Here is a 22,886-nt window from a genome sequence, read left to right as displayed (position 1 = left end):
CTTGACAGGTTCCCTGGTCAGGGGGTGTTGCTCCCCCTTACCAGCAGCATCCTCAGTCTCACATCCCTTCACTGTGCTCAGAATTAGTCGAAACTTACCATGCATGCACAGAGAACCACTTTGGGTTGTTTTTTCTTTTTTGCAGTTTGATAGTATTTTCAATGTCTAGTTTCTTAAATCAGGGGACAGTTTACATCAAATGCATTGAGGTTTGACAGAAAACAACAAAATTCTGTAAAGCAATTATCCTTCAATAAAAAAATAAGTAAATAAATAAATAAAATAAAATGAGTTTAAAAATTTACATTAAATGATTCTTAAGTGGCCAGATATATCCATGTTGACTGTTGTGCTCACCTGTGTAACCACTGCCTGAAAGAGGTTATAAAACATTTCCATCACCCCAGGAAAGTCCTTCTCCATTCCCCACTCACCAGAACAACTATCTGATTTCTGCTGCTAAGTTGCTGCTAAGTCGCTTCAGTCGTGTCTGACTCTGTGCGACCCCATAGACGGCAGCCCACGAGGCTCCCCCGTCCCTGGGATTCTCCAGGCAAGAACACTGGAGTGGGTTGCCATTTCCTTCTCCAATGCATGAAAGTGAAAAGTGAAAGTGAAGTTGCTCAGTCGTGTCCGACTCTTCACGACCCCATGGACTGCAGCCTACCAGGCTCCTCCATCCATGGGATTTTCCAAGCAAGAGTACTGGAGTGGGGTGCCATTGCCTTCTCCGATCTGATTTCTATCATTATATATATTTTTTGGCTTGTTTTTGAATTGTGTCAGTGAAATCTTATAGCACGTACACTTTTGTAGCTGGCTTCTTTCACCTAACGCAGTGTTTTCAAAACATGGATGTCATTGCTTGTGGCAGAAGTGCGCTACGTTTTATTGCTGAGCAGAGGTCCACTGTGTGGGTGTTGCTCGTTGTGTCCATCCCTGCACCTGTTGACAGACATGTGCGTTGTTTCCAGTTTGTGGCTCTTATGACCAGACTGTTTGGAACATCTGTATACAAGTCTTTTGTGAATATAGCTTCTCATTTGTCTTTGGAGGGTACCTCAGAGTGGGATTGCTCAGCCTGAGGGTGGACAGTTGTTTAACCTCATTAGAAACCGCCAGACGGTCCTCCAAAGTGGCTGTGTCATTTTACCAACAGTGTATGAGCGTTCCGGTTGCTCTGTATCCTCATCAACTTTTGGTGTTATGGTCTTTTTTATTTTAGTCACTCTAATGGATGTGATATAACCCTTTAGGTTTTCTTCTAAAGGACATCTTTAATAATATTCAAGCATGTCAGTCAGTGCCAGCTCAGACACTGAAATGGTCCTGTGGAGGGGAAGCAGAGTGCTAGATTTTTATGGTCAGGAGGTTTCTGCTTGTCATCCTTGTCCCTGAAGTGGAGTCTTTCAGCCCTGAGGGCTGTCTATGGGCTACTGTGGGGCAAGCTCAAGGCCAGGGCCCCAGAGAGGCAAGGCAAGCCAGGAGTCAGAGGCGAGATGGGAGGGGCCCCCACTCGGGGAGATCAGAATGACACATGACAACTGCAGGAGACAGATCACAACATGTGTGCATGCCCACACACACACACTGAGAATCTAAGCTTCAAGTAGCCAGCAGGCATAGGCCAGTTCACAGTCCTGCTGTCATTTCAGCTTCAGTGATCACCCACAGTACGAAAGCTTCACTCAGTGGAGACATGACAGCATTTCCGATTTCTTACTTTGTAGTTGGCTTAAGCAACTGGAAGTCTTCCAAAACCAGTTGCATGGGACCACTTAGGTGGCAAGTATCAGAAGCATTCGGGGCGGGGGGCGGTGTTGGGCTGGCTATGGCTTTCCTGACTTCTCCAACCCTACCCACACGGGTGTGGGGAGCACCTCTAAAATACTTTAGTTGATCTGTGTATCTTGAATATCACTAGTTTTATCCATTTCTAAAAGGAAAGTTATGACCAACCTAGACAGCATATTTAAAAGCAGAGACATTACTTTGCCAACAAAGCTCCATCTAGTCAAGGCTATGGTTTTTCCAGTAGTCATGTGTGGATGTGAGAGTTGGACAGTGAAGAAAGCTGAGCGCTGAAGAACTGATGCTTTTGAACTGTGGTGTTGGAGAAGACTCTTGAGAGTCCCTTGGATTGCAAGGAGATCCAACCAGTCCATCCTAAAGGAGATCAGCCCTGGGTGTTCATTGGAAGGCCTGATGTTGAAGCTGAAACTCCAATACTTTGGCTACCTCATGGGAAGAGTTGACTCATTGGAAAAGACCCTGATGCTGGGAGGGATTGGGGGCAGTGGGAGAAGGGGACGACAGAGGATGAGATGGCTGGATGGCATCACCGACTCGATGGACATGGGTTTGGGTAGATTCTGGGAGTTGATGATAGACAGGGAGGCCTGGCGTGCTGTGATTCATGTGGTCGCAAAGAGTCGGACTCGACTGAGCGACTGAACTGAACTGAACTGAACAGTCATTATGCTAATTAGCCACTTATTTTACCACCAAAAGAGCATTTCTGATTGTGCTCTGCTAACCAAGCCTCAAGTATTGATAGACATGAAGAGATAACTAGAACTCAGCTAGCAGTCTGGAGTTGGGCCTCTCTGCTTTGAACTCAAGCTGACACCTAACTGCCCCCTTGGGGTGGGGGGGAGTGCACACTTGATGACAACGGTGGCTGACTGACCACTGTAGGGCTTCACCTGAGTTAAAAATGTCCCACTGTAGACGGGGGTGCCCCTACTGTGTACAAAGTATTCCGATCAGTTTGCTTCCATGTGGCCATGCCCCAGAGGCTTTAGAGGAATGGATGTCTTGGAGAGAAACCCAGAAAGAGGGCAGTAATATCAGACGTCACACAGAGCTCACTAGTAGTGAAACAGCAGTGTTTGGTGGAGCGGGGCACACTTTTGAAAGGGCAGTCTTTGCCTGTACAGTCAATGATGTAGGACACCAAGGTAAAGCTGACCAAGCCCCTTGAGCCACGGCTGGTAGACTCCCTGAAAGGAAAAGCTGCAGGGACCTCTCCTGTAAAGAATCCCGTGTGGCTGGGCAAAGGGCAGAAGCCCAGGCCTCCCTGCTCTTCAGACAGCAAAACATCAAAGGAGACAAAGAGAGAGGGAGGTGTTGTGGTCCTCGCAGCTTCCTCTGGCCTGATGCCAGGCACGCCAGCTTCCCGGATCTGTTTGCCTGTGCCATGCCAGGCCCCACTGCTCCTCCCTCCCATGCCCCTAACCGCTCACACAGACAGGCAGGGAGAAAGGCCGGCCTCCTCTGCTCTCTGATGGCAGCTCCACTCCTCTGGGCCTCTCCGAACCCCGCCAGCTCTGTGAATGCCAAAGAGATGAACTCTTTTAGAGGAGATTTATGCAGGAATCAAGCAGAGAATGGTCCCGAACCCACGTTCATAAATCGATTCCAGTCAGGAAGAACAGCCAAGGGAGTCAGTGCTTTTAGTGCAGAAAAGTTTGCACATGGAGGCTCAGAAATGCTGGGCTTCGAGCCCTTGGGCTGCTCCTGCCATTCTGGTTTTCAGCCAGGGGGGCTTGAGTTGCTCGGAGGCTGGAAGTTGGCATGCCCCCAGCACTCGCTGTGCCCCAAGCTGTCCCAGGAAGCATGGTAAGGTGATGCTAGCTGCTCTTTCGAACAAGTCAAATGTAGATTGTGGCTCAAGTACACAAAAGTTTATTTCTCACTCAAAGCCCAGAGTGGACGTTCCCTGTGGCAGGCTGCCCTCCTCTAAGACATGACTGTGGTGTGCAGATTCCATCTTGTGGCTCCACTGTCTCCCATCAGGCGGCTTCCATGAGGTCCCTGTGCATCAAGCTGAGGGGAAGATAAAGAGCTTGGAGCATCGTTTGGGAAGGTTTGTAGGAGCCAGGCCTGGAAGTACTGTATTTGGCTTCCACCCACCTTCTGTTTGCTAGAACTCAGGCGCTGGGCCACACCGAACTGCAAGGGAGGCTGGGAAATGTAGTCCAGGCAGATGAAGAGATGGGTATGGCGAACAGCTGGCCGGGCAGCCACAGATGACATACTGTTGAGGGAAGGATGGGAATGAACCACTACCTGGGATGCGTTGAATTAGGAAGAGAGAGTTGTCCTTCAGGGGCCAGGAGTGGCTGGTGGAGGGGTAGTGGTGGAGCAGGGAGCTGCCGCAGGGGCCAAAACAGGCCGGGGAGTTCTAGGCTCTGGTCAGAGGCGAGAAGACACTTACCCCTTCGCCAGCCCCACCAGCCCCGACACGGTACCCTTTCTTTCCGCCACCCCGCCCCTCCCTCTTCCCCCAGACTTGCCTTCCCTGAATTCAGTGTTGTCCACCATTCTCGGAAGGCTCTGTCCCTTTTGTTCCCTGGGGATTCACAGCTCAGTCTGTTGGGAAAGAAAACCAACAAACCAGTTCACACCAAGGTGGTACTGATCTTCTGGGGTTGCTGAGAAACTGAGTTGAGAAAATGAATGTGAAATACCTAGAGGGTGCCTGGCACATAATAAATAAATGCTTAGTAAGTAGGTTATTATTCTCATCTCACGAGTGTATGTGTGTGTATGTGTGTGAGAGAGAGAGAGAAAGAGAGGAGGGGAGAGACAGAGCGCTAGCCAAGTCCCACAGATTAATCTACAAATTAATCTATTCTTTTCCTCCCGATCTAATGGTCTCCTGACTGAATCATGGCCTTAGGGCCTGTGAAAATATCAGAATTGTTCTGGTTGAGTCGGCAGGCCTTTGGCACACAGGCTCATTGCCGAAGGGAACCTTTTAAGCCTCTTTGGAGGAGCCAGCCACCTCGGTAATGTTCACAGTACCCTGTCTCCCTCTCAGGCCCTCACCAGCCCTGGGCCCCAGGCTCCACATCTTTCCTCTAGTGCCTTTCCTCCTGCTTTTGGACACTTGACCCCCTTCCCCGGGCCCCCTTGCCATTCCACCATCTCCGCTGAAATCCTGTCCCCATGCAAGACCCAGTTCACAGGTCGCTTCCGGGAATAAAGGCTTAATGACTGAAACTTAGAGGTGCAGCAGGTGAGGACAAAGGAGAATTATCATGGAGCCTGGCTTGGGCACCTGGAGTGTTAGAGGGACAACAGGTGGACTCATTCCTCCCGGCCCACCGTGGGGTGAGTGCACGTGTCTGTGAACACACGCGTTCCAGAACTCTTTCCCAAACGAATAGGAAGTGACACCTGTTATCTTCACCGTCAACTAGTCAGAGGTTACACGGCAGCTTCCGCTCCCCACCCGGCACCCTTGGCGTTGTTTATGCTGTATTACTTGCAACCGTGATTCAGTGAATTTCTGGAACTTCAAAAGACTCACCAACCCGGAGGTTCTGCAGAGTGCCTTGTGCTGCTCTTGAGAGAGCCACCTCCAGGCAGAGGAGTGCTTCTTACAAAACAGAATTCCAGAAAGAAGGCTCCCCATTTAAAAGGCGAGCACTCTCCAACCCCTTCTCCCAGTGTTGTCTGCCTACTTCTTGGGTCGAGGTTACTATTATTATTATTTTTAGGCAGTGTGCAGCTGATGAAGTGAAGTGGCATTTTTTTATTTATTGGTTTTCCATCCCTATGTTGGAACACGAGATCCCCAGCAGAGAGACTCCCTCTGTGACTCATCCCAGCCGCACAAATATGATTAAAAGAACTTTCTCAAGGGCCCCAGTTATATTCTAGCAAAGGAACACATGAGCTGGGCTGACCACCTCTGAAACAGTTTGCTTTTAAAAAGAGAGCTGTCTGCCTTGTTGTGTCCCCAGTTCGTTATGACATCTTGGGGCACACTTCTAGCGAGTTCCTCTGTGGCTTGGAGGTTGCTATCATTACAGAGTGTCTTTTTCACAGGGGTCATAGAAAGTGCCACCAGTTGAGGAAACACCTGGTCAGAGTGGCTTGAATTGGTGACATTTGGGTCATCACATAATAAACACTAGAACTTTCCAGGGCATGTTGGTATAGCAGACATGGCTGATATCCTGTCCCCATGTCCTCTCAGACTGACCTCTATATTCCAATGGCAGCTCACTGAAAATACCTGTGGTTTTTCCCTGAGGCTTTGTTTTTGGTCTCAGGAGAACATTAGGCCCACGTGCTGGACTGGCTGGAAATGCCAAGGAATTAGCACATCGTCCAGGAGCAGCCCTTGACCTCTGATGGATGGATGGGAGTTGGTGAATAAATGCCCCAACTCCCAGGCAGGTGTTCTCCACTGTCTCCCAGCATTCCCTGTGCAGCTGAGCCTCAGTTGCCTGTGGTGGTAACTTGATAAGTTGGCTTCCTTCCTTTCCAAGTCTCACTGCTTTACTTCTCTGCTGGTGTTTTCTAGATCTTCTCCCAAAGAAAGTCAAGCCAGTCTGTACAGGAGCCCAAACTACACTAAGAAGCCAGTTGGGATTATCAAAACCCAACAGCTTTGCTGCTCCCCCACTCCTTACCATGTCGTTGGGCTTCCACCGTGGCTGTGGCATTGCAGTAGCATGTGTGCATGGGAGTGCTGTCCTTTGAGAGCCCCTGGCCTTTGCATAGAAACCTCATAAGACAGAAACCAGAATTGGAAGGGGTACCCACTTCAGGAACACGGCCCTGTAAGGACAATTCCAGCTATTGCTAAAACCTCTGGACCTGGGAGCCACATACTCATGTGGTTCCTCGTGTATGAACAGCAAGTGTTTGTTGATTGAGTCTAAAAGGATGATCCTATAAAGGGGGAAGATCCCCTGGAGAAGGGCATGGAAACCCACTCGTCTTGCCTGGAGAATCCATGGACAGAGGAGCCTGGTGGGCTACAGTCCATGGGGTCGCAGAGAGTTGGACACGACTGAAGTGATTGAGCATACTTAGCACAGCATACGGAGAAGACAAAGGCACCCCACTCCAGTACTCTTGCCTGGAAAATCCCATGGGTGGAGGAGCCTGGTAGGCTGCAGTCCATGGGGTCGCTAAGAGTCGGACACGACTGAGCAACTTCACTTTCACTTTTCACTTTCATGCATTGGAGAAGGAAATGGCAACCCACTCCAGTGTTCTTGCCTGGAGAATCCCAGGGACAGGGGAGCCTGGTGGGCTGCTGTCTCTGGGGTTGCACAGAGTCGGACATGACTGAAGTGATTTAGCTGCAGCAGCAGCACAGCATAAAGCAATGAAGAATTGACTTGCACTCACTTCTCCTAGTTCTGAAAACTTAAAGGTTGAGGCCATGTTCCATCCCCTTTTTGAACATCAGGTACCTTTTCATGGAGCCAGAAAACTTAGTTGTAGTTATAGCCTCGTGTCTCTATGGAGGGATTCAAGATAAGAAGATTCCTCCCTTTGTTTGGTGTCTAAATTCTCTCAATTAGAGTTTCATTTCTGTGTTCATAACATTATCACCGACTGAATTAAGTTTATTATACCAATGGAGGAAATATAATTCTTGAATCTATCTATCATAGACTTCATTGAGAATGTTTATCAGTTCCATTCTGGAATACCCAATTTTGATACAGGAAACCCAATTCTGACTGCCCAAGGAGGGGTGCTGCTGCTGCTAAGTCGCTTCAGTCGTGTCTGGCTCTGTGCGACCCCATAGACGGCAGTCCACCAGGCTCCCCCATCCCTGGGATTCTCCAGGCAAGAACACTGGAGTGGGTTGCCATTTCCTGGAGGTAGGCAAAAACTATAAGATGAGCACCAAAAGAAGATAAATCTATGTTGTTTTCTACAGCTGACAAGTCACAAGTAACTGTGCTTGGTGGTTTTAAGAGCATGGGAGAAGCTTTCCCCAAATATGGATCACCTTTTTCATGTACCTCTGGTGGTGGTGAACAATTTCCTATTTTCCTGACCTCCTCTTTCTACTGGGAAGCTCTACTGCCTCTTTCTCCACCATGCTGCACAGCAACCAAGCTGTTGTAGCTCAACAGCGACCTCCTGTGGCCAACTGGATAAAGCTCATTCAGTGCTTTTCTCAGAGCTTTTCTCAGTTTCTGTTCCAGCTAGCTGAGAAACCGCTTTCTCATTTGGACAGGCACATACTTTTTTATCCCCAGCACCCCACTACCTTTTTTCCTTCAACTCTTGCTCGATTATCTCAGAAAATTCCTCTGCTTTCTCCCTCTTGTCCTTACCCTCTTCCTCCCCTCTTTCACCCCTCCCTTGTTTTTGAGAAGATGCCCCTCATCTTGCAGCTAGGCAGGAGAGGAGAGCTATTTAGGCCTTTGTGTCTAGAATAAGCAAAACAGTAGGATCTGAAGTGAAATTATGCATCATAACCAATCAGCGATAGCTTTGGAACCTTACAAATGCTCATGAGTCCATATTCAAGATACAAAAGGCTCTGGCCACCTCTTCTCTCTCCCCCAGCCTCTCAGCCTGGATGAGAAATAGATTTGTGTATTTACTGAATTGTTTTCCCACTGTCTTTCATTTCCAGTCGTGCATCAGTGTTGCTTTTATTTTCACTGCAAATATTAATATTTCAGCAATGTTGGGGATTAAGTGAGTTTTTTCGCCATCAAGTGTAACATTAATTCTATGGTAACTGCCTTCCCAGTTCCTAGCAATTGATTTTAAAATGAACCTTTGAACAAACAGGGTTTTAACTCAGAAATTGAATATACAAGCCCATTGGGAGCATTTGTCATGCTACTTAAGATGCTGAGAGGAACTATGGACCGTGGATCTGATAATGAAGACAGTGATGCTGGTGACAAGATGACAGAATGATGGTGATGATATGACAGCTGTGACAGGAGGATGATGCTGCTGCAAACCGTGATGATGGTGATGGCAGTGGTGACGATAGGGGTGATGATGATGTTAGCCATGTCTTCTTGAGCACTTTCTAAGTGCCAGGCCCTGTGCCAGGAGCTTTACACTGATTATTTCCTTTCATCCTTACAGCCACCCCAGGTCTTTTTTAATCTCCATTTTGCACAGAGGGAAACTGAGGCTTAAAACTAACCTGCCCAAGGTCACACAGCTAGCTAGGCAGAGCTGAAATTTGAACTAAGGTCTGTCTGAGTTCAAAGTTTGTACTTCTGACCTGTCTGGTGGGGCAGGGGGCGCGGGGAGTGGGGTGCAGTGCCCGGGGTGAGCCTGGCAGTGTTCATGCACAGAGTTGGTGGGGATAAAGGGAAAATCTGAAGTCCAGGCCTTTGCACTTCGCAAATGTGCACCCCTTCCTTCCAGTGACCCCTCGGGGGGTCTATTTCTGGCACACTAGTCTCTGGAAAATGTCCTGCTAATGACACTGGATTATAAACAGTCCTTTTCCCAGAACAAAAATTTAACCTTTGTATCTCAACCTAATTAGAAGTATTTTCTCTTCCACAGGCCACAGGCAGGTTTCCATACTGCGCTCCCCGCCCCCATCTTTGTTCCTTACTTAAGAGGTTTCTTTATGGCCAGGAAAAATCTCCAAAAACCATAGCTTTGGGGGATGATAGACCCAGGCCTGAGATCTTGAACGTGACCTGGGCTCCTGCACGAGATGGCGCTCTGACACCAGCACCTGAGGTTTTCAAGTGGTGTGTGTCCCGCTGACGGCTACGGGGCCTTGGCCACGTGCAGGGACAGATGCTCACTGGCTCTCACGGCCCATGTGCCCTGAGCATCCCCTGCCACCACCAACAGTTCTTCATGATTTTCTCCAGTGATTCTGAGGCATGCCTCTTCCCTTTCACTGTGGTCACCAACACTTGAGGATGGCACTTCTTTCCTCTTAGTTTCACAGGCAGCCCTCTCTGGACAATAAGTATTTCCTCTGGTCCTCGCACTGACAACTCTTCCCACTGCTGGCTAGGGCCTGGCATCCTTTTAGTGACTTACTCCTTTACCTCTGCAAGAACTGTGGGCCTTGAGGGAATCCCGTTAGAAGCAGATTGCCCTGGGAGAGTAGCAAGTGGTTAATCCTTGGGGAATTGAGCCAAGAGAAAAGGCAACGAGCCTGTGGAGAAAGCAGCATCAGGGTAGATGACTAGGAGATGCGTGCCTGGCACGTGGTAAAGGTGCTCGGTTTCTGAAAGAATAAATAAGTGAACGGACAGAAACCTAGTTCCCTGTTCTGGCCCTGCTCCCAGACCTGCAGCCCAAGGACTGCCATAGGTCCTTTGTGGGCAAGCTGGAGGTAGTTGGGGGTCTAAAATGAGATCGGAAATGCCAAGACATCTGACACTCTCCTGGAGCAGAAAGGAGCCAGGGAAACCCCAAGGCACCCTCCACAGCCAGACCCCCAGATCCCACCTGTGCTCTGGCAGAACCCTCCCAGGCCCACCGATAGAAGACCAGGCCCGGCAGCTGCTGGCTCTGGTCGTGAAGTTGTCTCTGCACTCTTCGGATTTGTCCTGCTTTAGTATTTCAACCATAGTTTACTTGGTGATGCCCAGCCTTAAGCTGAGACCCTACACAGACCTCATCGTAGGTCCGTTTGGCACATCATGGGTTCCCTGCCAGTGCTGTGATGTTTTCATCCACAGACACTGCCCTGCTCTGGGAAGCTGAGGGCCAAGAGACAGAAACCATACTCTGACTGACTCTGAAGAAGTCTTCTTACCTTCTCCCCTCCTTTCGGCCTTCCCTTTCAGCCTTCTGTTCTCCCCGGCCACCAGAGCTTGCCTCCTTTTTCTAACCATTCCTGGTCCTGGGGGCTTTGGAGTTGGGAGGATAGGGGATGGAGTCTTCTCAGTGGTCATAGGGGTGGCCCCAAGAGACCCCTCCATTCTGCCCTTCCCTCACCCCTTGTGCACTTTCCTTCCTGGGTCCAATTCTCTTGAATGCCCACCTCCCTATCTTTCAGGGCCCACTGCAATTCCTTCTCAGCAGGCGGCACTCACTCATGGGAGGCCTGAGTTAACATTCCACTCCTCCATGAGAGTGGGCAGTACCCTGTGTTACAGAGGAGGAAACTGAGTCCCAGGGACTTAAAAAGGCTTTACCACAGTCACAAACAGCTTGTGTGTGTGTGTGTGTGTGTGTGTGTGCGTGCGCGCGCGTGCGTGTCCTGAATCTCATTTTCTATTTCAATTACTTGTCTATTAGGTGTCACGGACTCAAGGATGTATTTCATCTTTTTTTTTTTTTTTTGTAGTCAAGTTCCTCACCCATCAAATTATTTGGCATTTGGTGATTTCAGTTCAGTTCAGTTCAGTCGCTCAGTCGTGTCTGACTCTTTGCGACCCCATGAATCGCAGCACGCCAGGCCTCCCTGTCCATCACCAACTCCCAGAGTCCACCCAAACCCATGTCCATTGAGTCAGTGATGCCATACAACCATCTCATCTTCTGTCATCCCCTTCTCCTCCTGCCCTCAATCTTTCCCAGCATCAGGGTCTTTTCCAATGAGTCAGCTCTTTGCATCGGGTGGCCAAAGTATTGGAGTTTCAGCTTCAACATCAGTCCTTCCAGTGTACACCCAGGACTGATGCCCTTTGGGATGGACTGGTTGGATCTCCTTGCAGTCCAAGGATCTCTCAAGAGTCTTCTCCAACACCACAGTTCAAAAGCATCAATTCAGTGCTCAGCTTTCTTCACAGTCCAACTCTCACATCCATACATGACCACTGGAAAAACCACAGCTTTGACCAGACGGACCTTTGTTGACAAAGTGATGTCTCTGCTTTTTAATATGCTATCTAGGTTGGTCATATGAAGGCAATGGCACCCCACTCCAGTACTCTTGCCTGGAAAATCCCATGGACGGAGGAGCCTGGTGGGCTGCAGTCCATGGGGTTGCTAAGAGTTGGACACGACTGAGCGACATCACTTTCACTTTTCGCTTTCCTGCATTGGAGAAGCAAATGGCAATCCACTCCAGTGTTCTTGCCTGGAGAATCCCAGGGACGGGGGAGCCTGGTGGGCTGCCTTCTATGGGGTCGCACAGAGTTGGACACGACTGAAGCAACTTAACAGCAGGTTGGTCATAACTTTCCTTCCAAGGAGTAAGCGTCTTTTAATTTCATGGCTGCAGTCAGCATCTGCAGTGATTTTGGAGCCCAGAAAAATAAAGTCAGCCACTGTTTTCACTGTTTCTCCATCTATTTGCCATGAAGTGATGGGACCAGATGCCATGATCTTAGTTTTCTGAATATTGAGCTTTAAGACAACTTTTTCACTCTCCTCTTTCACTTTTGTCAAGAGGCCCTTTAGTTCCTCTTCACTTTCTGCCATAAGGGTGGTGTCATCTGCATATCTGAGGTTATTGATATTTCTCCCAGCAATCTTGATTCCAGCTTGTGCTTCCTCCAGCCTAGCGTTTCTCATGATGTACTCTGCATAGAAGTTAAATCTCCATACTTTAGTGTTTGATGCTGGGTCAGGGACACAGACATAGCAAGGGATCTCTTTGAATCACACCAAATGTGAACCCAAAGCAGTGGCTGAGGGACTGTACTTCTGAAGGAGCAGGGGTCTGGGAGCCTTGAGTACCCCAGCATCTAAGCCTCACTGAACCTCTGAACCTCAGCTTCCTGCTCTATGAAATGGGAGATGTGGCCTGGGCCAGTGACCCTAAGATGTGTTCAAGCAGGAGGGACCCTTGGAATTCTCACTAAGCCTTGGAAGCTCTGTCTCTCCTGCTGAGTTGCAACTTCTTCATGCTTGCACTCCTGTCAGAAAAAAGAAAAAATTTTGGACACCCCCTCAATACATAATGCATTGTTAAATTATATATGTGCTTCTGTATTTATTTATTATATACACCAAAAAATAGAAAAATGGGAATAAAAAGGATGAGATGGCAAAACAAACATAAATAATTTTTATGACGACTGCACCCTGCTCCCCGGGAAGACCTGGGAGCTCCCTGGTGTCAGTGGCCAGTTTGTGATGCTCAGGCTCACTGCTTCCTCTGCCTGACTGGCTATCGTCTCCCATTTTTTTTTTTTTTAACCAATATCACATCAGAGCTAAGATTTGTACTCTGTCCTCTCTGGCAGAACTCCCCACCTTCATGAAGGTGAGACTCTGTCATGAACTGCTTGGCCACCGCTGTTTTCATAAATTAAGTAGCACGTTGGGGAACGTGTTCCCAAAGGTAACCTAGGTGCTCATAGTCCTTTCAGAGGGCTGTGTAGATATCTGCATGTAAAACGCAATCAGCTGTAAGCCAGGGTAACTATTTTGCATTTTCTCCTTATTTTAGCCAATTTGAGAATACATTCATGTGGTAATTATGTTCATAGCTTCAGTAGAAAGGCCCTGTGCTGATGTTTAAAGCTCAGAAAATTTAATCACCGGGGCAAGTAATTGACAATTATTACACCCTGTGGGGAGAGCAAAACCATTCTTTAACCAGTTGGAATTACTTCTTAGATATTTAGTGCATATCAGGTCCTAAACGGTGAAACCATATCCATGTTGTAATAAAGAATGAAAATTAGGCTTTGCTCATTTCACTCATAGTGGCTAGTGGTTTTTACACAGAATTAAGTCAATCACTGACAGTGTAGTTTAAATGCTGGGTTGAAAGCAGGAAATAGAATACAGGGTGCAGTTGGGAGGAGTGGGATACTTACACAGGTCTCTGGGAAGTCAGTCTTGCAAGAGGGAGTGACGCCTCAGTGTTTTCTGGTGGGCAGGGGAACACAGAAAGACACTTTGAGAGCCAGGGTGGAAGTTGAGGGAATTTGAGGATAGATGGCTTTAGGCTTCTCTGTGAAGTAAGAACCAAGTGAAAAGTGAAAGGGTTAGTCACTCAGTCGTGTCCAACTCTTTGTGACCCCATAGACTGTAACCCACCAGGCTCCTCTGTCCATGGAATTCTCCAGGCAAGAATACTGGAGTGGGATCACCTCGCATCCTGGGATCAAACCCAGGTCTCCCACATTGCAGGCAGATTCTTTACCGTCTGAGCCACCAGGGAAGCCCAAAGCAGCACTGAGAAGCAAGAGCACTCACTAAGAACTCGTTTGGCTGACCAGGTGCCTTGTTCTCTGGCCTTTGGATTAAGGCCTTTCTGCACAGTGGAGTCACCTAGGGAATTTTCTTAAAATCCCGATGCCCCGGCTGTACCAGAGACCAGTTAAGTCAGAGTCTTGGTGGTGGGACCCAGGCATTGTTTTTTTTAAAGCTCCCAAGTGACTCTAATGTGTAGCCAACTCTGAGAAGAGGGCTGAGCCAGAACTTGTCAGATGGGAACATGCACACGAGTCATCCCAGGAGCTTGTGGAAATGCCACTCCCAGGACTCATGAGCAACAAGGACAAGAACGATCCCATTCTGACCTGAAAAATGGACGGCTGCCTACAGTCGTCATAAAAACCAAAGCTGTTGATATTTTACAGCTGGAAAACGTATCAGGACGTATTTTTAGAAAATGAATGTCTTAGAGAAAGAAATTTATCCTGATAAAAAAAAATTCTAGGTGAGGCTGATTTCAGCAGCAGAGGAGGGCAGGTCACCTCTTCAGGGTGGGGCCCAGGGGACTCTGGAACCGCTGGCCCCCGAGCATCCGGCTCATTGAGACTGCCTCCCTTGAGGCTGAGCTCGCCTTCCTGTGACCTCACTCCAGTGGCTCCAGGATCCTCACAGGGTTCTGAAGCAGGCGGTGGTCCCCCGCTTGATTCCCTGTGAGGTAACCCTGCCCACCAGACCCAGAAACCTAGGCCTCAAACCTCTCCTCAGGGGTGCTTAGCTTTGTGGTTGGCTTGGTAGTCACTGTGGTGAAAACACTCTCAGTTCACAACATGAAATCAAGACGCTTTCCAGAAGGTGATACAGGGCTCCCTGGCATGCTCCCAGGGGATCATTTAGGATGTAGCTGAGGGTATTAGCTTATTGGAGTGTGTGAGCGTGTGTGTGTGTGGAGAGAGAGATTAGGTGTTAAATGCCCACAACATGGAAATAGATGCACTCTACAATCTAGAGAATATTCAGAGTGGTCAAGTGTTTTCACCTTCGAAATTAAGCCATAGTTGAATCCTCATCATAAAAATGTCAGTCTGTACAGAAGCCCATAAGGTAAATCGAGTCCTCTGCAATGCTCTGGAAGCGGAAGCCTGAGAGGCAGGCTTGTTTTGCAGGGCACCCAGTGGGGTGCAGATGCAGGGCAGGTGACTTACTGACTGCCGGGAGTTGGGCCCCAGGTCAGCTTCTTCCCAAATGTAAGTGCTTATGAGAGAAACGGCACATGTGCCGCTTTGCCTTGGTCGTCTTTTTCTGTGTGCATCAGAGAAACACAGGACCCTAGGACAAATCCATTCACTGGTCACCCTGGCAGACTCTTCACTGTCCACAAAAGTGCTTTTGCATCGCCTGCCTCATCGTCATCGGAGTCTCCCCCTGACCAGCAAGGGGGTTGGCTACCACGTTCCCCTCTGTGGGGCCTATGGGCCCAACCCTCTTTTCTTAGGACAATGCGACCGTGTGACCTCTGTGATAACTGGCCTCTGATGAGTGGTAATCAGAATTTCTGGGTCACAGTCTCCTCATCGATAAGAAGGGTTGAGGAGAAGACAGAGGTGTGAGGTTTCATGCCCTGCCAGCCTTGCCCTGCCCTGATTCTATAAATGTGACAAGAGGCTGGTTACAAGAACACCAGGCTGTGAAGGGCCTATGTGTGGCAGTCTGAGAGGTTGGAAAAGAATTTCCAGACATGAGGGAAAAAAATGAAAGAATAGACTTTATTAGAGGGGGAGACGCTGTTAGAATAGTGGGCCAGCTCAAGGGAGAGCTGCCACTTTCGTGGGCTTGTGGCCAATTTTATAGCCTTAGGACAAAGAAAATTCCTATAGAAAGGTGGTGATAGGTCATTGGTTGGGGGTCCTTTGGTGCCCACTTTGACTAACATGGAGAATGGAAACAGTAACTGGCCAGTTAGGAAAGGATGGCTCGTGAGAGACAAGATGGCTCCTGACAGTGGTTGCCATGGAGCTTGGCTGATTCTGGATTTATTGCTCTATGACCTCAGTATAGGGTTCCACAGCCTAGACACTCATTGAGGCTCTCCCTCATCCTGAAAGGATTCACGGAACACCTGCTGTTCATCAGTTATGGGTATAAAGATGAGCGAATGAGAAACTTTGTTTCTCTTGCTGGCCGTCCTGGGGATGGGCAGGACTAGACAAGGCCAGGCAGGGTCCTGTGGGAACTCAGTGGGGTTGGGGGAGGTAGAGACTTCAGAGTGTGACAGGTGAGCAGGAGTTGGCTGGGTGAAGGTCAAGGCCCAAGGGGGCACCAAGCTGAGGGGCAGAGCCCAGGGACAACGCCCCTGCGGTGTGTACTTAGATCTTTGTGATATTTAGGGGGTTCAGGTGGCAATTCTGTGACCCCACAGGTCTCTGAGCCCAACTACTGCCCCACTTCCCTAGCTGCCGTGTGCCCTGAGGCTTCTACCCAGAGTCTCTGCCTGCGGGGCACACAGGCTACACTGGGGTGGGCCCCAGCCCCCTGCCTTCCAGCCCCAGCAACTGGCCGTGGGCCAAGAAAGCAAGGGTCTCCAGCAACCGCAGATCCACAGGGCCCAGTTTCCCTCCCTTTACACCCCATCCCATGCCCCCAGGGTAATAGTGTAGGCTGGATGGCTGACCTCATTTAAATTCATTTGCAAAGAATACCTTAAAATACTCAAAGGGTCCCCTGCCTCCTCGGCTGGGCACACTTGGGCAGCCCATCTGGCTTCCTGGCTTGTTCTCAGGGACAGAGACTTGCCCTCTGAACCCTCATCTCTTGAGCTGCTTGTTATCCTCAGGGCATCACTGAGGCTTCCAGCAGAGGCTCCTGCAACAGGGTCACCCACTGAGGCCCCCCAGAGTTGGGGCTCCTGCTGACAGGGTAAACAAGAGAAGGGAGAGCAGAGAGTAACCCAGGGCTACCCTGCCTTTATCACTCACACCTCCCTGGGCCCTGCATGGTACCGGAGGGGAGCTGCTGCCCAGCCCATAGTGGGGAAGCAGTGGACCAGCAGCAATCTCGGGAAGGGACTGGGGCTGGTCACCGGCCTACTCCCCCTGAGCCACCAGGCAGCTCCAAAGCTGTGGAGCCGGGAGGAGGCAGGAGTGAGATCCGGGCCCTTGGCCCCTGAGATGCCACACGCTGCTCACCTCCTCCTGTGCCCCGGCCTCTCCTGCATCCGTCTGTCCCCAGTCCTGTTCCCAGAGGCTCGTGGCCCCTGCAGATCTGGTGCCAAGAGCTGAAACTCACTAGGTGCTGTAGAGTAAGGGAGTTAGAGAAGGCAAGGTTCGGAAAAAGAACGAGACCGGCACTTTACAGGAACAGATCACCTTTAATGAGGCGAGAAGGGGCAGCAGTCAAATTAGTGACCTGCTGCACTTATCCAAAAAAAGAGTAAGTATATATAGGCATGTACGTGGAAAGCTACTGTCTTAAGGGGGCTTGTTCTTCTCCAAGGTTGTTCGGAGAAGTTATCTTTTAAACAGCTGGGGCAAGGAATTTTGTAGATTGGCCAGAGGCTGGACCGGCTGGGAGCTGGGCATAATCAACCTTAATGTCCATTTTTTCTTTGGGTGAGAGAGTTCTTTGTTTTGCATAGAATGGTGGGGAGGACCTGGTGGGGAATTTTAACTCCAGGCTATTTTGAGCCGTGTAACTTTCCTACAGGTGCCACCTGTGGGAGAAGCAGGGGCCCATGGGTGACACCCTGACCTGGCAAGGTGGCTTCCTCACACTCTGAGTGGGAAGGTGCTGGAGGATTAGCTGTCATAGAACCAGGGCCAGGCAGGGAGAGGAGTGGGGTTGTGGGAAGACATGAGAGCCACTGCCTGGGCTGACGGTGTGTGCCTGGAGCAGGTGGAGATGATGCCCCAAAGTTTCCCTTCTTGCTCTTGGTGGGCAGGGGAACGGGACTGAGGGAGGCAGAGAGAGAGGGAGGCCCACATCTGGAAGGACAGACGGTATAGCCCGTTATGAGGAAGCAGTCTCTCGGCGGGGTAACCCCAGACCCATGGGAAGCAGGGAGGAGGATTTCTTCTGGTGGCTTGCCTCGCAGGTCCTCAGAAGCCACCTCAGATGGACAGTCGCAGATACCTTCTCTGCTGCTGTCCGTGTCCTCTCCAGCCCCACTTTAGCTTCCCTTCAGGCTCCTGTCACCCTCCCAGAGTTCTGGCCACTGAGACAGACGGGGCGGCCCTTCTGGAGGAGCCCTGGGGTGCTCAGGGCCTTCCAAGGGCTGCATGTGAATGGCCGACAGAGCTCTGAGCTGCCGAGCCTGCTACCTCTCCTGGCTTCACTCTGAGGCCTTCTCACGCTGGCCAGTCTCTATCTGATCAAAGACATGCCCCTCCACTAGACTATAGTCTCCATGAAAGCATGAGCATCTCCAGGATCACAACAGCATCTCCAGCCCCCAGCAAAGCTCTGGCATGCAGTTAGGCATTCAGCAAATTGATTGTTTGGATGAATGATGAATGAATGCATGGAAGAATGAATGAACGCTATATCGGAGGCATGTCACTTTCTGGACTGAATAAGAGAGCACTCCTCTCAGGAAAAGCAGACCCTTCACCTGGGGCAAGCCCCCTTGCTACTCTACCCCCAGGGGCATCACTGGCCAGCACACTGGGCCAGCTCATGGTCATCTCCAGAGCACACCTGGCCCAAGGGAGCTGGGCTCTGGTACCCTTCCTCAGAGGCTCTGCAGTGTGCCCAGCCCAGGGTATCACTCACCCGTCCTTCTGCAGAAAGTCATTTGCACAGCATCCTTCGTCTTGCCCTCCCTTCCTCCTACTTCAGAGAAATTCCTTGTTCTGTGCATTCAACATGTTGTGATTGTCTGGAAATATCACAGGGTTGTTCATTTGTTAAAGCCGCTCTCCTGTAGGGAAGGCTCATTGGTTGACTTCTAATCCCACGGTGTTCTGGGCCGCCTCTCTTGTTTTAGAGATTGTGTTGGTCATTTAGGGGTGAGGAGAGAAGGATGAGTTGACCACGGGACCAAAGTCTAGACAGCTCAGACAGGTGAGGTCAAGAACTGGAGTGGCCCAAGGCCTGCCCAGCAAGACTGAGGATTATTGAATTATTATTGAGCCCCACCAGACTCCAGGGCTGCACAGATCCCTGAGTTAGACATGGTGCCTGCCTTCTCCATGGTAACAAGGCTAAATATGGATGTGTTTCCATGGAGAGCCATATTGCAGCTGCAGCCCTGCTTCCTCCAGGAAGCACCGGTGCTGGGCTCCTTTGGCATCTTAGGAGGTGGCCAGAGGTGCCAAGGACATCAAGAAAGTATATCTCACCTTTGAGGATGTTTGTTTCCAACAAAAGTTCCATTTCCCCAGCCCTAGATTCATCAACACCCCCTCCTCTTGACAGCTAGAAGTTAGGGGAGGCCAAGGGTCAGACAGACTGATTGGGAAAGTGACACTGGACCCCGATGAGTGTTTGCGCAAGTTACCCAATCTCCCCCTTGCTCCTCGGAGTGGCTTTTCCTCTGGCTGGAGGAAAGAGGGTGCCATTGGTCAGAGAGAGGGAGACAACTGTAATGACCCTTGTATAAATACACTGGTGTTCCTCTCATCAAAGCTCTTTTGGAAGAATTATTGCTGCTACAAAGAGGTTTTTTTTTTTTGTTTTTTTTTTAAATACTTTACATAACTGGGATGGCCCCTGTCCAATTTTATAGAATATTCTAATGTGGCAGGGCTCTGTTTTCTCCTTAAAGAAAAGAAAGTCTTAGCTCCTTATTTGAATTTGGACAAGTCCAATCTCCACATATCTTAACTGTCTAATACAGTGATGTGGAATGAAACTTTGTGTTTCTTGAAGGCTAAACATAAGCTGAGTGCGTATTCAGCTTCACAATTCTCTGTTCAACCTCACTCGGCTATTTAGTCATGACATCATCTGTGTTTATAGTTTAATCGTCTGTTAAATTGGGGCTGTCCACGCACAGCTGATCATATGGGTGTGTTCGTATATATTAGGAAATAGCTGTCACATGTATGTGTACACTGAGAAATGGGTGTGCTCCCTGGGTAACTGAGACATGGAAACTTTTAAGAGATTTGGGGAGAGCTCTGGAGGCAGCTATAAATGGTCTCAGAAGGAAGCTTCACACAGTGTATTCTGTGTTGCAGGCCGAGTGGCATCCGAGCAGAGTGATGGACGATCTGCAGTCCCAGAACCTCGCCATGGACATGAGCGACTCCTCCCCCACCTTGACCAATAACAGACTGGAGAATGGCATGGCCCAGCTGATCACCACCGAGGCCTGGAACATCAACTCCACCGACCTGGTAAAGAAGGCGCTGGTGACCGTGCCTGCCCCATCCATCCTGAACCCCCCGGCCGAGTCCCAGAGCGGCGTGGCTCTCAAGGTGGCGGCCACCGTGCTGCAGCCCCTGTGCCTGGGGGAGAGCCCTGTGGTGATGCCCATTCACATGCAGGTGGAGGGCAGCTCGGCGCCCGAGCTCAACCAGAGCGGCAACGCCACATACGTGATGACAGCGCAGGGGCCCGTGCAGCTTCCAGTTGTGCTGGAGCAGCACGTGTTCCAGCACCTCAACTCCCCGCTGGTCCTGCCGCCGGAAGCCCCGGGCTCCTCCAGCACCATCCACAACAACCTCTTCCAGGGGGCCCGGGACCCCGAGGCACAACCCCAGCTCCTGGATCTGCGGATCCCCAGCCAGCCGCAGGAGCCCCCGCTGCCCTTCGAAGCTGTGCTCCACAATCTGTTTCCCGCCCAGGGCGCGCTCGGCCCCCCGCCCTGCCAGCCTCCCCCAGGCTACACCGCGGTGCCCCCCCAGCCATTCAACTCCCCCTTGTCACCCCTGGTCCCGCCGGCCACACTCCTGGTGCCCTACCCAGTGATTGTGCCCCTGCCCGTGCCACTCCCTATCCCCATCCCCATCCCTGTGCCTCAGAGCTCCGAAGCCAAGTTCAGCCCGACTTGCCCCAAGCCGCCATCTGCCTTCGGCCTCCACCCCTTTAAAGGCCCCCAGAGCCCTCTCCAGAAGGAGGAAGTAAAGCCCTTCGACCTGTTCCAGCCCCGGGAGTACTTCCAGCTCGGCCGCCACACCGTCATCAAGATGGGGAGTGAGAACGAGGCCCTGGATCTCTCCATGAAGTCAGTGCCCTGGCTCAAGGCTGGCGAAGTCAGCCCCGCAATGGACCAGGAAGACACAGCCCTAGACCTGTCGCTGTCCGCCCACCGGAAACCTGAACCTCCCCCCGAGACACTGTACGACAGCAGCGGGTCCGTGGACAGCCCAGGTCACCCGGTGCTGGAGAAACTGCCCAGTGGCATGGAAGTGCCCTTTGCCCCCACCACGACTCAGGAGGCTGCATCTGTCATGGAGAGTCACGGGGGTGGCAGCGACGCCACTGAGCCACCCAGCCAGCCCAGTGGCGAGGTCAAGGCTGAAAATCTGGTGAGCGAGTCCCAGGCGGCCAAGGTGATCGTCTCCGTCGAAGACACTGTGCCTACCATCTTCTGTGGCAAGATCAAAGGCCTCTCGGGGGTGTCCACCAAAAACTTCTCCTTCAGACGAGAAGACTCCGTGTTTCAGGGCTCCGACGCCAATAGCCCAGGAGAAGAGGCCCTGGGAAACATGGAGGCCCTCAGGAAACCCACCAAAAACCGGAGCATAAAGTTAAAGAAAGTGAACTCCCAGGAAATACACATGCTCCCAATCAAAAAACAACGGCTGGCCACCTTTTTTCCAAGAAAGTAAATAATGGCTTTTTAAAATTTTTATGATTATAATATGGGGAAAGGTGCATTGGTTTTATAAAAAGGCATTTAAAACAAATTATCTTTGTTAATTATTTTGGGGCATAGCTGGGAACCAGGAAAGCAAATTGGCTCTAGAGGCCCTGTAAGCTAGGATCATTTTCTTTTTTAATTTTTGACTTTTCACAAATGAGTAAATAAGAGCAACCTATTTTTCAAGCAGATTGCACATTTTTTGCAGCTTTAATGGAATATTGGGTGAATCAGAGGGGGTTAAAAAAGCTATTTTCATTGCCACAAAGTGCTTTGATGATGTAATACCTAATAAAGGGTAGGATGAATATTTCACAATAAATGTTCATTTGCACTAATTGGTTGCAGTATTCTATCATTTATAAAATTTGCATGCCTGAACTGGCATGCTTTGGCCAAAACTGTCACTTGTAAAGCACTGAAAGTTATCCATGTTTAGAGACCAAAGTTCTTCAGACATGCTGGACAGAGAAGAATCATACTGGCCTCTGCCCTCAGAAAAGGAGGATTAGGAGTACGTATGACTTTGAGCAATTTATTTCCCCTTCTGGACCCTTTCTTCATTTGTAAAAATGTGGCAGAGGGAGGTGAGTTCCAAGTACCCACAGCCCCCTCTAGTTCACAGAGACCCTGGATGTGCAGAATTCGGTCTGAAACCCTCCATAGACTAAGACAGACAGATGTCTCTAAAGGCATGTTTACCTGCCTCCTCTCCTCCCTCTCCCAAAATTTAGCTGAAAGGACTTTCTTTTCAAGGGCAGCAGGAGCATTGTTCTGAATGAGTAGTAGTCTAGGAAGTCAAAAATATTACCAAAGGCAACTCAGAACAAGAGGAAAATCCAGTGGATTAGGAGGTGTCTCATAAAAGTTCCCAGCCCTGAGTAAAGATGTTTGGGAGTGGGCTCGGGGAGGGAAGAGAAAGCCATTCCAGCGACTGGGGGTGATTGTGCCCTCCAGGGAACATCTGGCAGTGCCTGGACACGCTTTGGGTTGCCACGGCTGGGGGAGGGGGTGCCACTGGCATCGGGTGGGCAGAGAGTGATCCAACCCCATGTCCACAGCGCCAAAGCCGAGAACCCACGCTTAAAGCATTTCTCAATGGACAGAAGCGACGCACCTGGAAGAAGAGACCAGCGCGAAGTCATCCACCCCAACAAGGAACTGTGAGTGTACATTTACAATAGACCTGCTAGGCGGCACGGCACACTTGGGTCTGAAGCTGTGCCGGTGAGGCACTGATTCCAGCATGCCTGCTTTT

General features: G+C 50.1%; 1 protein-coding gene across 3 annotated transcripts in view; it reads left to right on the top strand.

Moving 5' to 3' along the window:
* The window catches only part of RAI2 (retinoic acid induced 2), a 71,472-nt gene extending 49,506 nt beyond the window's left edge, over positions 1–21,966 (top strand). For 2 of the 3 annotated variants that reach the window (XM_027534435.1, XM_027534436.1), the window contains exon 2: positions 20,001–21,966. In XM_027534435.1, coding sequence (XP_027390236.1) covers positions 20,025–21,596 — 1,572 coding nt within the window. In that variant the 5' untranslated portion in view covers positions 20,001–20,024 and the 3' untranslated portion in view covers positions 21,597–21,966. The remainder of the gene's footprint in view (positions 1–20,000) is intronic. The other variant, XM_027534437.1, reaches the window with a different exon arrangement.
* Positions 21,967–22,886: the final 920 nt, after the last annotated feature.

This window comes from Bos indicus x Bos taurus, chromosome X (genome assembly GCF_003369695.1).
Source record: "Bos indicus x Bos taurus breed Angus x Brahman F1 hybrid chromosome X, Bos_hybrid_MaternalHap_v2.0, whole genome shotgun sequence".
NCBI classification, from domain to species: domain Eukaryota; kingdom Metazoa; phylum Chordata; class Mammalia; order Artiodactyla; family Bovidae; genus Bos; species Bos indicus x Bos taurus.
This window is presented reverse-complemented; position numbering and strand designations above follow the sequence as displayed.